This window comes from Xenopus laevis, chromosome 4S, assembly GCF_017654675.1.
Source record: "Xenopus laevis strain J_2021 chromosome 4S, Xenopus_laevis_v10.1, whole genome shotgun sequence".
In the NCBI taxonomy this organism is placed as follows: domain Eukaryota; kingdom Metazoa; phylum Chordata; class Amphibia; order Anura; family Pipidae; genus Xenopus; species Xenopus laevis.
This window is the reverse complement of record NC_054378.1, coordinates 106,475,956-106,491,479: the sequence shown is the minus strand read 5'-3', so window position 1 is coordinate 106,491,479 and position 15,524 is coordinate 106,475,956. Positions and strand designations below refer to the sequence as shown.

The window sequence follows — 15,524 nt, the reverse complement described above, 5'->3', positions numbered from 1 at the left end:
TAATACAGCTTTCTGTGCTACACAGTGAACGTGTTTTAGCATTTGTCCCTTTAAGAAGGTGTTTAAGGAGGTTCATCTTGGTGGGGAATATGCAAACACAGCAGTGTTTCTTCAAGTGGCAAATGAATTACTTTCAGGCTGTTTTCTGAGCGGGCATTTATGTACATGTGCTCTATGGGCCAGTGATGCCAAACACTGAGCTGGTTAATGGGCCCCAAATTGTATTGGTACAAAAATTGGAGGAGGGTACTAGATCTGCTTTACATTTGCACATGCCTTGTACTCATACCATCTTAAATAATATGCACCCTGCAATAGGCTCTGGCAGTTCTTGTGTGCAGGGCAATGACAGCACATTCTAAATCATTTCATGCACACTCTAAAGACACATGTAAGTACAGTACATAGATATGGAGAATTATGTTTAGCTAGTCAAATTGGGTAGATAGATTAATATTTGAATAGATAGATAGATAGATAGAAATATATAGATAGACAGAGAGACAGACACATAGATAAAAAGATATATATATATATATATATATATATATATATATATATATATATATATATATATAAAAATAGATAGATAGATGACATATGGGTGGATAATAGATATATATATAGAGAGAGAGAGAGACACGAAAGAAAGATAGATAGACATGAAAGAAAGATAGATAAATAGACAGAAAGATAGAAAGATAGATATGGAAATAGATAGATAGATGACAGATGGGTGATAACTAGATATACAGATAGATAGATAGATAATAGAAAGATAGATAGATAGATAGATAGACAGATGATAGAGGGATAAAAAGATAGATAGATAGATAGACGGACGGACGGACGGACGGACGGACGGACAGACAGACAATTTATAGATAGAGAGATAGCTAGGTGATAGATAAATAGATAGATAGATAGATAGATATTAATATGGGAGAATTCTTTTTGTGCAAACAATTTACCTATTCTGGGTATCAGAGCTTATATTTATAATTGCATGGAAGAGTCATGTTCTTCAGTGTAGGGGGGTGTATCAGAAAGTAGATGCCCCCTAATGCAGAGTGTGAGCAACCTTCAAGAAAAATGTGTATCTTCTTTTCACGCAAATTAATTAAGTTCATTAATTCTGTTTATAACCTGTAAAACATTTCTCCTCTCCCCTCAGGAAAAAAAAATACTGTAGTTTATTATGGTGGCATGACAAGTGATTCACATTACAGCATGTTCAGTCCTTTAAGGGGATTCTTCTTTACTCCGTCTACTATGACTTCGAGATTAGGGAGCTGTGGAAATGTCATCTTTTCTTCTTGGATACAGTACAGTCTTTTAGGCAATGATTGTGGGTCTTGTTCTACTCAAAAAGCTTTGTATGTGCCGTTGCCCAAGGGGTAGCTACCTACTTATTTAACTTTGCGGTGGATTTTCATGCATGACAGTGAAAGTGTTTGTGGATTACAGTGTTCCCTGTCAGTCTGTACCCACAGGTGTGAGCAGAAGATATAATCAACAATCAAGACCATCTTTTTACTGCTTTCAGCTCTGATATCCATTCATGTGGGTACAGAGCCATGGGGCAAAGTTAAATCAATTAACACCTCCAACGCTCTACAGGGAAATGCAAAGAAATCCACCTTGCGTCTAAACACACACATATGGATATGTCCCCCTTAGAGCAGGGCTCCCCAATCTTTTTCACCCGTGAACAACATTCAGATTTAAAAAGAGTTGGGGAGCAACACAAGCACAGAAAATTTTCCTGGGTGGTGCCAAATAAGGGTTGTGATTGGCTATTGGTAGCCCCTATGTGGACTGGCAGCCTACAGGAGGCTCTGTTTGGCAGTACATCTGGTTTTTATACAACCAAAACTTGACTCCAAACCTGAAATTCAAAAATAAGCTCCTGCTTTGAGGCCACTGAGAGCAACATCCAAGGGGTTGGAGAACAACATTTTGCTCATGAGCAACTGGTTGGTGATCACTGCCTTAGAGTGACAATAAAGCTGGGACATGCTGCCGTCAGGTTCATGTAACCAGCACAGATTTGTTATACCAGGTGAGAAGCGTAATAAGCCTCATACTGCAGGTACAAGGTGCAAACTGTACTGTGTCAGGCAACAGGGAAAGCAATAATTATCGTCTACGTAAGATCCACACTCCATTAGAGAGGGGAGAAAGACGTATGTAATGGTTTATTTCATAAAAATGCCATTGTATTCTGCAGGGAATTCTGACTCTGGAATTCCATTTTCATGTTTGAATGGCCTCTGGCCTCTTTAGCATACCTCCCAACATTTTGGAAATAAAAAGAGGGACAAAAAAGTTGGTGGTGAAATTTTTGGCCATGCCCATTTTTGTGGTCACACCCCCTAATTACCATGTTAATTTTACAAAATTCCGCAGGTTATAAAAGTTTGAACATATTTCTGTATTTTTCAGTTATTAGTTTTGCTAATGAAGGTGAATTGCCCTTTAAGCTGTGAGTCTAACTTTTCCCAAGGGACCTGTTATCTTATATTTTTACAATTACTTAGTTGCTTATCTAGATGCATTTGAATTGTTACAAATGTATCTTATATTCTGTTGTGGCTGTTGTGTGCTCTCTGCCAATAGCCAATTAAGTTAGAAACTTTGTTTCTTTTTCTGGCTGTTCAGTGCAGAGAAAAACAGGACTTTCCAGTACAGATGAGGGACTGCAGGTTGAGCTGTCAAAAGAGGGACTGTCCCTCTAAAAAAGGGACAGTTGGGAGGTATGCTTTAGATCAGTGATCCCCAACCAATAGCTCGTGAGCAACATGTTGCTCTCCAACCCTTGGATGTTGCTCCCAGTGGTCTCAAAGCAGGAGTTTATTTTTGAATTCCAGGCTTGGAGGCAAGTTTTGGTTGTATAAAAACCAGGTGTACTGCCAAACAGAGCCTCAGTGTAGGTTGACAATCCACATAGGGTCTTCCAAATGTTCAATCACAGCACTTATTTAGCACCCCAAGAACATTTTTCATGCTAGTGTTGTCCTCAACTCTTTTTACTTCTGAATGTTGCTCACGGGTTCAAATGGTTGGGGATCCCTGCTTTAGATCTTTAGTATAATGTGTATTCAGGGGTTTGTACATTAAAATAGTTGTGGTCTCCTTACATACTTTGATCTCACCTTGGTACAAACTATCTGAATCAGTGTAACTATAGAGGAAGCAGGCCCTGTGGTTGCAGGGGGGCCCAGGGGAAATTGATCACACAATCAAATTCCTCTATAGACACTTAAATTCTGGAAAATGTGAGTACATGGGCGGGATGTAGAGTGGGGTTTTTTTTTCAAAGGGACCTCCACCCAAAAACGTATTTGCATAATGAAAGAAAACCTAAGCAAGTTTGCAACATGCAATGATGTTCTATAAATGTATTTGCAATTAAAAGCCATGCTTGTCTATCCCTCTGATAAATCTGAAACAGTGAGACAGAAGTCAGTTCTCCTCCAGGTCTTTTAGACCAGCTGCTGCTGCTACAGTGTTTCAGCAGTCAGAACCACCAGTGCAGAGACTACAGCTTATAAACAGCCATGCAGATACTGCTTTCAAACACAATTACATTTACAAATATACTTAAAGCTGCAGATTTTCTCAAAATTAATGGATGCTTGTAAGCTGCTTAGGACTATATTTTAATTGATGCAAAAAAAACAACCATGTTTTTGGGTGGAAGACCCCTTTAATCCTTATCTGGAAACAGCACTAAGAGGGCAATCCTTTGCATTTTGTTTCTTGTCCCTTGTACTTGATCCTAACTAAGATAAAATCAATCTTTACTGGAAGCAAAACAACCCTATATGCTTTATTATAATATTTATGGCATGGAGATCCAAATTATGGAAAGACCCTTTATCCAGAAAATCCCAGAGCATTCTGTATATAGGGTTGCCACCCGGCCGTTATTACTGGCCAAGACGTTAAAACACCTGCCAAGGCCAGGGCCAGTATTACAAATTTACCGGCAATGTAGTTTACGGTAAATTTATACTACAACAAAAGCCCTTGGCCATCAGCTGGAAACATACCTTTTCTCCGTCTTCTGGCCATTGCCTAATATCCCCCGCCCCTTTTGCATCATGGCGCCCCAGTTCCACCCCCTTTTGCATCACGGACCGCCTCTTTTGTTCCCTCTTCACCACTGGCCTGTAAAATATTTCTGAAAAAGTGGCAACCCTATTTGTATTAAACCTGTACTCCAAGGGGGCCCAGGCCAGAGGATGGACCTTCAAGAGAGACTTCAACTAAAAACACAGATTTCTGCGGGACAGATTTTCACAGCTCATCCCCTGGTCTTTCTCGCTGATCTCCTGCACTGATGTCAGAAAAAGATATAAAGTTACTGAACTTAATTTAAAAAGTTTTTTAGTAGAGAGGCCAGAATATTCAGATATTGCACTTAAATACATTTGTAACAATTTTAAGATAAGCAAAGATATAATTGTAACTATTAAAGATAGGCCAGTCTCTTGGGAGAACTGAAACAGTTTAAAGGAGAAGGAAAGGTTAAAACTAAGTAAGCATTATCAGAAAGGTCCACCTAAATATACCAGTAAACCCTCAAAGTAGTGCTGCTCTGAGTCACAATAAACAGTATTTCTTTCCTTCTATTGTGTACACATGGGCTTCTGTATTAGACTTCCTGCCTTCATCCTAAACCTCCTTGCCCCGGGCGTGAGCATGCTCAGTTTGCTCCTCTTCCACCCTCCCTTCTCTGCTGTAATCTGAGCCCAGAGCTATAAGTGAGCCAGGAGAGACTCAGGCAGGAAGTGATGTCACACCAAGATAATACTGCAGCTGCTATCGTAAACAAACAAAGAGTTTCTAGAGCTTTTTACTCAGGTATGGTAAAACATTCTACAGAATAAATATAGCATTCTAGCTTGCACTATTGCAGCTAATCTATTGACAATAAAATCCCTCTGTAGCTTTCCTTTAAATGGCAATTTCACCTAAACTGCCCTAAAACTCCCAGAAATGTGTTCAAACTTTCATAACCTGCCAAATTTTGTAAACTAGACATGGTAATAAAGGGTGTGGCCATAAATGGATATGGTCAAAAAAATGTCTCTGCACCTAGCACGATAGATCTTTTTTTTCAATTTTTTTAAATGTTGGTAGGTATGAGAACATCATGGACCCTCACCCCGTATCACACCCTAACTGACTTTTAAGCAGGGCTTTCAGATGTAAATGGCCCTTCTCCTCAACTGTCACCTTAAATTAGGGATGCACCGAATCCAGGATTCGGTTCGGGATTCGGCCATGATTCAGCCTTTTTCAGCAGGATTCGGATTCGGCCGAATCCTTCTACCTGGCCTAACCGAATCCAAATTTGCATATGCAGATTAGGAACGGGGAGGGAGATTGCATTACTTTTTGTCAGAAAACAAGGAAGTAAAATTTTTCCCCCTTGCATATGCAAATAAGGGGTCGGATTCGGTTCGGTATTCGGCCGAATCTTTCACGAAGGATTCGGGGGTTCAGCTTGTCAATAGCAGCAATGATCCAGGACTTCAAACTTGTCACAGGGGGTCACCATCTTGGAAAGCGTCTGTGACACTAACTCACATGGGGGTTGTCTCAAATTATCAAGCAGAAAATGAGGTTTGTCTGTAATATAAGCTGATGCTACAGGGCTGATTATTAAATTCTGATGCTAATTGCACTGGTTTCTGTGCTGCCATGTAGTAATTATCTGTATTAATTACTAATCAGCCTTATATTGTGACATTTCTATTCTATGTGTACTGTATATTGTGAGTGGGTCCCTAAGCTCAGTAAGTGACAGCAGCACAGAGCATGTGCAGTGAATCAGCAGAAAAGGAGATGGGGAGCTACTGGGGCATCTTTGGAAACACAGATCTTTACTGCTAAAGGGCTGTGGTTGCCTTGGGCTGGTACAGAAGCCCAAAACATAATGTACAACATTTCTAGCCTACTTCTTTAGTTAAGCATTGGTTCTCCTTTAAGTGAAAATACTAGGATGGCAAACAAATGTCTGTTTCTGTGAAATAGCAGAATATTCATGAATAGCTTATTGGAAGCTGCCATGTTGTTTGTTTCAGTTATGCCTTTATGCATATTATTAAGAACCCCACCTAGTGCTGTAAAAGAGATAGTGCATTGCTGTTAGAGTCTATGGAGAATGTATCCCGATGTGACAGCTCCCTCTCATGTATAAATGCAAACGATCATATGAAATAAAATGAAAATATGAAATATTCGGTTTCTGTATAATGTAAGGGAACATGAACGGAGGATGAATACTGCTGCTTATGAACAGGGCTTACTTCCATGATGAGCATAAAGCAAAATATTCCCCTTTGAGCCATTAATGAAACACATGGACATGCTTATTACATTTCTAGCTTGGGACTGAGACTCCACACAAACATCTATAATGTCTGGGCCTTGTTCCGGTATTGACCACAATTCATGGAGTGGCTGCAAGATCAATACGGGGACCAGCAGTTCAGTTTATTATGTGTGTGTTCAGCTTGGGAATAAGAGTCGGGAGCTCTGCAGTGTCCCTTGTTTTATGGGGTATGTGTGTGTTAGTGAAGCTTAGCGTGTCCATAAAGAGAAGAACACTTATGTATTCAGAGCAACACACACAATATATTTCCCCCGTGCATAAAGAACAATGTATATATGTGCTGAACAGAGCTGCACACATACTGTACAGGAACATAATTCTATTGTGCAGGAATTGTGTGTTTCTGAAATGTCAGGCCTGTTTGCCTAATGATACCGGCAATTTACAAGTATTCCGTATTCTAACATTGGTACCGTCTAGAAATATTGGAACTTTGGCTCTCCGTCCAGTCCTGAACTGCAGCTTCTGGCACCCTAAACATAGCCAACGATAGATGCTGGGAGTTGTAGTTTCACAGCAGCTCTAGCAGCACATGTTGAATAAGGTTAAAGGCTTATTCTGTGCAACCCAAGCTGCTGAAGTTGTTTCAGCTGGAGTTGATGGCATCTGGATGGATATGAGTTTAGCCTGAGGCCACTTCTTCTGCATCAGATAATGAGCATGATTCACTTTTCTGCATAATTGTTAAATTCTCGGAATTGTTTGCATGACTGAGCAAATTACTTGCCCCTGTTTCATTCAAAGCTTATTGATGATCAGTGTGACTGTGTAGGGCTATGTACCCCCAAACCGGTGTAGAGAATTCCCCAACAGTCGATATTTCCCAGAAAAAAAAAGGGGGGGTGGCAGTGTGTATTAACCCGAGGTTGTTCACCTTTAAATTAGCTTTTAGTATGATGTAGCAAGTGATATTCTAAGGCAATTTGCATTTAGTTTTCCTTTTTTAATATTTGTGGTTATTATTAATATGGTTAAGTTAATTAGCTTTTCATTTAGCAGTTTTAAATTTCAGCAATCTCGATGTTAGGGTTCAAATTATCCTAGCAACCATATGGTATATGAATGGAATTTGAATAGGAGAGGACCTGAATAGAAAGAGGAGCTATAAAAAGTCGCAATAACAATACATTTGTATCTTTACAGAGCATTTGATTTTTTTTAGTGACCCCCTTTTGAAAGCTGGTCAGAAGACAAATTGTTTAAAAACTATAAAAATTTAAAAATTAAGGACAATTGTAAAATTGGTTAGCATTGGCCATCCAAAAAAATACAAAAAGGAAAGGTTGTGGGAGCACTCCACGGCTAAATAAAAATGTACTAAAATACAATGGAAGTGCTACTGATCTGGCCAAATTAACTACAAACATAGAGAAAAAGAAGAGAATAATAATAAGTGTTTTTTTTTTGCCTTCCCATTCTGTCACTATTTGCTATTTTCTCCCAGTTCTCTTTTTTCTCCTTTCTTTCGAATATTTCCATTTCTTTATATGCTCTTGATTTCCTCTATTCTTCACCAGCCCTCTCTCTTGTCCTCCTTATTTTGGCTGCTTTCTGTTATGCTTTTTTCCCCTTTCTATTTACTATAACCTTGTTTGCTTTTGTATACAATTCCTGCATCCCATTTCTCTTTTCTTTTCGTATTTCCTATTACTAAGCCATCATCATCCCCTAGGCCTATGACACATACGGTATTTTGCCGCTGCAGTGCTCTGAATGCGTTTGTAATGGATAGAAGGGGGGTTCAAATGAAATCCCTTTACAGCAGCCGCTGACCTGTATAGCAAGGTTACATTGTGATCCTCTGCCTGCTGGGTCCTTGCAATGGTTTTGATGGAAAGGTGATGGATGCTAAACTGTAACTCTCAAATACAAATGCTTGAGATAAGCAACAGGTTTCAGTGTTTGTTAACCACAAATATGATTTTTTTTTAACTGTAGCAGCTCCACTGAGTACAACAAATAGGAAGGCAATATTAAATAAGTGGTAAAATAACAGAGATTCAAACACAGTTTGCTGGAGGAGATAGAACTTGCAAAGACCTAAGGTCACCAGTACAGAGAGACCCTTTTGTGGTCCAGATTCTTTCCAGTGGAAGCCTCTCAGGGAGTAGAACTAGTCTAAGTGCCTCTTCCAGCTGCCCTTGCTATCTGATCTAACTTACAACTCTCACAGTGTACTAAGAATTCTACACCTCGTTAGCCCCTTTTCCTGCCTAAGGCTTGGGTTACCTTACTTCAAACTGCCCTCATTTAATGAGACCTCGCTCCATCTCAGGCCTTCTGGCAGATTCACCTTCTGCTAGAGTGGAGTCCATTGTGTTTACTATAGGCAGGAAGTAGTTACTATATTCTTAGCCAATTAGGAAAGCTTCCTTGCACAGGACACAGGCATACCTCCCAACTGTTCTGTTTTTCAGGGGACAGTCCCGATTTTGACAGCTCAGCCTGCAGTCCCAGGTTTGTTACTGAAATGTCTCTTTGAGCTCCTGCACTGAACAGCCAGAAAAAGATACAATGTTTATAAAACCTAATTGGCTTTTGTCAGAGAGCCCAGAATATGTAGCAGGTTCACTTAAGATACTTTTGTAACAATTTAAGATAAGCAGGTCTCTTGGGGAAACTGTGACTTGAAGTTTAAAGGGCAATTCAACTTCATTGGTATGGTAAGACTGTAATACCTAAAAAAAAAAAAACAGAAATGTGTTCAAACTTTCATAAACTGGCAAATTTTGTAAAATGAACTTTGGTAATCAAGGGGTGTGGCTACAAAAACAGGCGCGCTAAAAAATAATTCGCTGCACTCCATACGCCAACTCTTTTTGTCTCTCTATTTCCAAAATGTTGGGAGGTATGCATAGGTGACAAAACCCTTAACTTCCTGAGCCAGTAGGGGAATTAAACCTTTGGGTCCCCTACACTCGTTTTATGAAAGACACAGAAATGTCGCAGTCCCAGGTGGGGATTGTCTTGTTACAAAGGAAATGAAAGGTGCCCCTGTAAATAGCTCAAGTGTACGAAATGCGTAGGGCTTATGGAGATGTACTTATACTTTTAACTATGATTAATAAAGACTTATTTTTTTAACTTACATCTTTGGCCCTGGGGATTCCTCTGAGTGCCAAAAAGCCCTGTCTTTTTGCTGTGTATTTGGATGTCAATGTCTGCTGTGTTCCCTATGTAAAGGTGATATTGGCCCCTCTGCTGCACCCCTTCTCCACCCCTGCACTCAAATTTTTGTCATCAGAGGGTGTTCAGGGCGCTAGTGCTGAGAAGCAGTTCAACATCTAGAGAACGTTCCACAAATATTATGTTCTGTGGCTGCATTATTATCCAGGTGCCACTGAGATGCCATGGACCCAGGTCCTACACTAAAACTGTCACTGATTGCAAGGTACCAAGCAGTCTCTTCTAATGTTATTACCATGGCAAGATGCACTGAAGAGGGTGTGTTAGTCATATAATTTTATTTCTGATTCTTAGTATAGATTTGTTTTGAGTTTGCTATATCGGATGTTAAGTTCATTGCCCATTATTCTCTCTCACTGTCATGGGGTTTTAACTGCCTCTCTCTAAACCAATCCGGGGCTCGGCTGTGAGTGATACAGATAGGCCTAAGCAGTGAAGGGGTCAGCACTACAGCATGTCTGAGTGTCACAGGGGAAGAGATATGCCGCTGATGCACTCCATTTAGTAGCAGATAGATAGCCATTCCGACTTAATGCAGACATCAGAAAAAACCTTTGCTTATTAACGGATGATCTCATAGCCCTGTTGCCTTGGGCCATAGCCTGCAGCACAGTTGTAGCCTGAGACTCCTAAGAAGTAATACTAAATTCTCAGCCCCATGTAACAACAACACACACACACACAAATACACAAACTGACGGTGAGACGCAGAGACCTGTTACTTGAATGATAAGTTGATAACTCCAAGTTCTTTTTTCCAGGCACATCCAACCTGCTGCCTTCCAGTTGTTCCTGTACTACGTCTCTCAGCCTCCCTTTTTAAGCTTTGGAGTTGTAGTTTAACAGCTGTTGAAAGGCCAGTAATTAGCCATCCTTATTATACAGTAACTCTGAACCTCGGCAGCGCACAAAGCAGCCATGCCATGCAATTACAGAGACTGATTACACAGGGGTGAAGGTTAGTGCAGATCTAGCACAGCAGTACAGAACTAGAACATATTGAGCTCGTATACACAGAAACGCTGGAGGAAGGGAGGTTGCATTGTAAATTACAGGTGCCCACATTGGTATGAGTACCCCAGATCCTGCTAATGCCAAGAACATAGCTATGGAAACAATATGGGCACATATAACCAATGTCTCTTCTTTATTTTAGTGATATGTAGCTTCCGTGGATCTGTACCTCAGGGCTTGAATTTGGAACTGGGGGAGACTGTTCATATCCAGGAGAAATGTGAAGGTAGGAGAGTTTTCTTTGAATGCTCATTAAGAATGTAATAACAGGTGCTTAGTTTGCACCAGGTTTACTAACTCACAACCCATCAGATTATATTCCAAATATCTGGCCAGTAAATGCTACCTGCTGATGGGTTGCACCTTTGCTCCTGTTACTTCCTTTGTGTAGAACAGATGTTGGGTATTATAACCTTATCTTCCCAAGGTACCAACATTCATGCTGCAGCCTCAATATAGTATAAAAGCCTTTGCTTCGCTGTGTGTTGTAGTTAAAGGAACAGTAACATAAGAAAATTAAATTGTTTAAAGTGCTAAAAATATAACGCAGTGTTGCCCTGCACTGGTAAAACTGGTGTGTTTGCTTCAGAAACACTACTATTGTTTATATAAATAAGCTACTGTGTAGCAATGAGGGCAGCCATTCAAAAGAGAAAAGGCTTAAGTTACACAACAGACAGCAGATAAACTTAAGTAGAACATAATGGTGTTTTCTGTTATCCTTTATTTAACCTGTGCCATATAGACCTTTTTCAATTTCCGCCATTGCTACACAGCAGCTTGTTTATATGAACTATAGTAGTGTTTCTGAAGCAAACACATCAGTTTTACTAGTGCAGGGCAACAGTACATGATATTTTCACACTTTAGTGTTACTGTTTATTAAAGATGGAGCAGTCCCTATACAATTGCCCTTAGAAACAACATAAGGTATCGGCTTGAAATACATATCCACTATTGGACTGGGATGCCAGGGGTCCAAAAGAAGACCTCCAAACTATTTTTCTTCCTTTCTTCACTCAACTTATTTATTCTTGTCAATTTGTTTTTTTTACACCAAACTTCATGCAATTTATTCTTTTTGTTTTCATACAGAAAAGGAGAATGGCTGTAATATAGGTAAACAACTGACTCCCAGGCCTTCCTTAGGTTTCCCTAGTGCCCTGACAGGCCAGTCCAAGGCTGAGCATTATCAATGGGTATTTACTTATGTCACTGCTGAGATTGTGTGCATCCTAAAGAAAAGCATCACATGCATTTAAAGTGGACCTGTCACACAGCTGTATAATAAAAGTACTTTTCAAATTAAACATGAAATCTAAATTATTATTTTTATTAAAGTGTTCATAGCTGTTGTAAACTAATTTAAAAAAATCTCAGCTGTCAATCAAATATTGCCTACCCCTCCTCTATGCCTTATGCACTTCCTAGATCTGCTCTCCCCACATTCCCCCAGTTCTTTTAACCATTTAATTGTGTAGCCGGGGCATGGGGATGGACTTCAGGTCCCCTAATCTGGTGCACAAACAAGATGTTCAGATGATACAAGGCTTGTCTTAATAACAGTGTCCACAACATGGCTCCTGTCTGCTTGCTATAATTATGAATTGCCAGACTGATGGAAAAAAGATTCAAATAATTTATACAGTGTAATTAAAGTTCATTTTGCTTGACTAACATGATAAAATAGAATTTTGAATAATTTTTTGGGTGATGGGTCCCCTTTAATGGTCTTCTTTATTCATTCCTGTGGGTCATTGAACATGGGTATAAAGGCCAATGCCGAATGCAAGACCAGAATGATAAATATGTTGCAATAAAGCAGAATGGGTTTGGGGGTGACCTGCATGGCAAATGTTTAATCAAATAGCACATGGGTGCCTTCTGTGCATTCCATTAACCAGCTTTCCTTTAACTAATGCAGTAATCACGTTTCTGTATACATGACCAGTAAATATAGATTGTGACAATACCATCCATATCTACTGTTGTAAAACAAATGTATCTGATATAGGTCGTGTTGTTTTGCATCTCCGGCAGCAGATGAGACTCCCCTGCCGTGGGACAGACGTGGATATACTGAGTCAAATATTCTAGGCCACTGTTGATGTTAATCACACTGTGCCATTCTGTGCCACTGTCACCCCTGCTGACAGTCAGTGACCATCCTGGCACTCTCAGCTTTGTCTTTGTATAATTCACTTTTAAGTGTCTGAGTGTGTCCTTGTCATCTGTCACACCTTGATGACATGCCATTGTCACCGGGATGCAGCATCTTCCAGCAGTGCTTCTCACAGGGCCTGACAGAATGAGTTAGCCCAGGCGGTAGCTCCAACATCAAAGGCTAATCTCACCCAGAAAGAGAAAGAGGCAGATAAAGCTCTCAAACCAGAATGATAAATTTAAGTCTGAGTGCAGCCTGTATCCTGCCAACCACTAACTGGCTGCTCTTTCCTTGTAACTCTGTTCTGCCAATTATATGGCCATATAAATGCCTGTATGTATAAAGGGGAAATAAAATAAAGCTTATTCTGTATAACGTCATTGACATGTTACTCTTTCTAACAAAGTCTCCCTTTGCTTTTAGGCTGGTACAGAGGAGCCTCCTTTAAGAACCAAAACATAAAGGTAATGTGTGACACCCAAACCAGTTCTCTCTGTCTAAGGGCATGGGAAAAGGGCATTTGAAGTATAAATGTTACTAGTGATGTAATGCATTTCCACATACCCACAGCTTTTCAATGAATGGGGCTTGTGCTGAATATGCTCTTTGTCTACAGTTTTAACTGTGACATGTCTATATTTTTTGCACCACTTCCTGTACTTCCAAATACAGTCAAAATAAATCATAAATTCACTGAGAAGCCTTCAGTATAACTAAATGTGCCTTATCTTAAAGCCTTAAATGCAGCAGAGGAAGAGAGGGGTTTGTTCATACAGAGTATTTTTTAGTGGACTGTTGATTTGTTTTCTGCTCTTATGAACCAAAAGTAGAATGTGACTTTTAAGTCCATTTTCAGATTTTGCACTTTATAGTGCAGGAAATCTAAAAATACACATATTCCTAATGAAAGCAATGTATTTTCAGCACAAGCCCTGTTTATTGAACTCATGTTGAAAAAGGGGGTCTACTGGTGAGTGTGGATTTATTTTCCCAAAGATTCTATAAATAAGTTAATAAGAAATAAAAATTGGATACATTTTCCCATTAAACCAAGTCTTGGTAGAACAACCTGGAGGCCAGTTAAGGGGAGATTTGGAGGAGATTTGAGGTAAATCCTTATTGGTTGTTGTATGCTCTTCAAACCATAGCAGGACTACGTTTTGCATAAGTTTTATTATATCTGTTACCTTGTTATAACAATGACTCCATGACTTAATTATATACTACAAAGGGGGATGGAATGCGGCAGTGCTTGACTGGTTAGGGCTTATGAATGACCACAGGTCAAAATGGATGCAGTTGCTGTGTGCATTGACGCTATTCCGCAAAGGTAGCTACGTCCAAAGATGTTCCTTGCTCTTGTGTAGTTGCACTTGGCATCACTGCATTTACTCCATCTCTTTTGAAGACACATAATGTAAATATGTATATTGACACAGGGGAACCCTGGAGCTCCCATTACCTATAAGGTGGCAATATTTCCAGGGTTCTTTTTGGGCCCTGCGTCAATAGATGCGGCATCCTTACACCCAGTGAATAACATCAAGCCATTGGTTGAGGGTGGAACACTAAATCCTGCAATGGACAGCACCATTTTCAGGATTGAAAAGCCTTTATTGCTTCATGACTTTGACCAAAGATACAGTAATGTTTCAAGCCACATCTTGGCTCTTTGAGGGTGGAACACTAAGAAGACTAAGGTGAGATTAGCAACAAAAGATGTTAGAGAAAGTAAAAAAGTAAAAGGCATAGTGGCTGGAGATCCTTTTATGATTGGCCAAGTGAAACAGGGACTGGGTTCTTCTCTCTCCAAACTGTCACTGGCACCACACTGTCATTTTATACTGCTGTGAGTTGTCGATGGCCTAAGACCATGGGGAATGATGCTAATGAGACCTGTGGAACAGACTAGCTTTATTCATAAATAGTAGACAGGCTCAAGGATGGCAGCCAATCCTTTGCTTTCCTTTCATAATAAAACCCATCAAAATCCTTCAATCATTCCCGTTTTCTTGACTTCTTTACCTTCACTCCATTCCTGCTTACCACAAACAGTTCTAAATCCACCGAGTTTTCTCATGGGCAGCCAGAGCCATGCTATGTCATTGTCAGGGCTGACACGGACCTGATGCATTCTGTCCCTCCGGTGTCACTGAGCCGTGTGAATCACTATGCCATGCCTGCACCCAGCTGTACATTTGCATAAGAAATTGCCCACTCGTTAACAGTTCATTAGTGCTGGTGAAAGCAGTGATTCTATAAAAAGGAACCATGGAAGAGCCCTGCAGAGCAGATTGCAGCAGAGTGCTGTCCCAGTGCCGTATACTGTATCTACTGCCCATGTAACATACTGGAAGCTGATGTGTCTTCTTTCCCATCAGACTGAATCAGATCTGTAACTAGCAATCCCCACAAATTATATTTTGTACAGAGGAAACAGAGAGGGTTTGATTTCATATAATATTTGTGTGTTGTGAATTGCCAGCTACAAACCCTTAGCTCTGTGTGCATCTCTTTTCTCATTGACTGAGTCAGAAGTTTAGATCCATCTTGAGGTTCCTGGAGCATCTTTAGAGGGTGTTGTGAGTGAGTGGAGCTAAAAGTGGCCATGGTGCTGGGCTGCAAAGTCCACCAGTTGTCCACTGACTGAGGCTTTTCTCCATAGCGTTCTGAGCTTAGACAGTTGGTGGCAGAAGTGACAGAGTTGGAATCCTTAGGGGTCATTTGCTTAGACTCCGGACAGCAGTGCAGATG

General features: G+C 40.2%; 1 protein-coding gene across 6 annotated transcripts in view; it reads left to right on the top strand.

The window, feature by feature from the left end:
* The window catches only part of LOC108715830 (dedicator of cytokinesis protein 3-like), a 176,980-nt gene that overhangs the window by 40,993 nt on the left and 120,463 nt on the right, over window positions 1-15,524 (top strand). For all 6 annotated transcript variants that reach the window (XM_041561690.1, XM_041561686.1, XM_041561689.1 and 3 more), the window contains 2 exons: window positions 10,749-10,832; window positions 13,194-13,234. In XM_041561690.1, coding sequence (XP_041417624.1) covers window positions 10,749-10,832; window positions 13,194-13,234 — 125 coding nt within the window. The remainder of the gene's footprint in view (window positions 1-10,748; window positions 10,833-13,193; window positions 13,235-15,524) is intronic.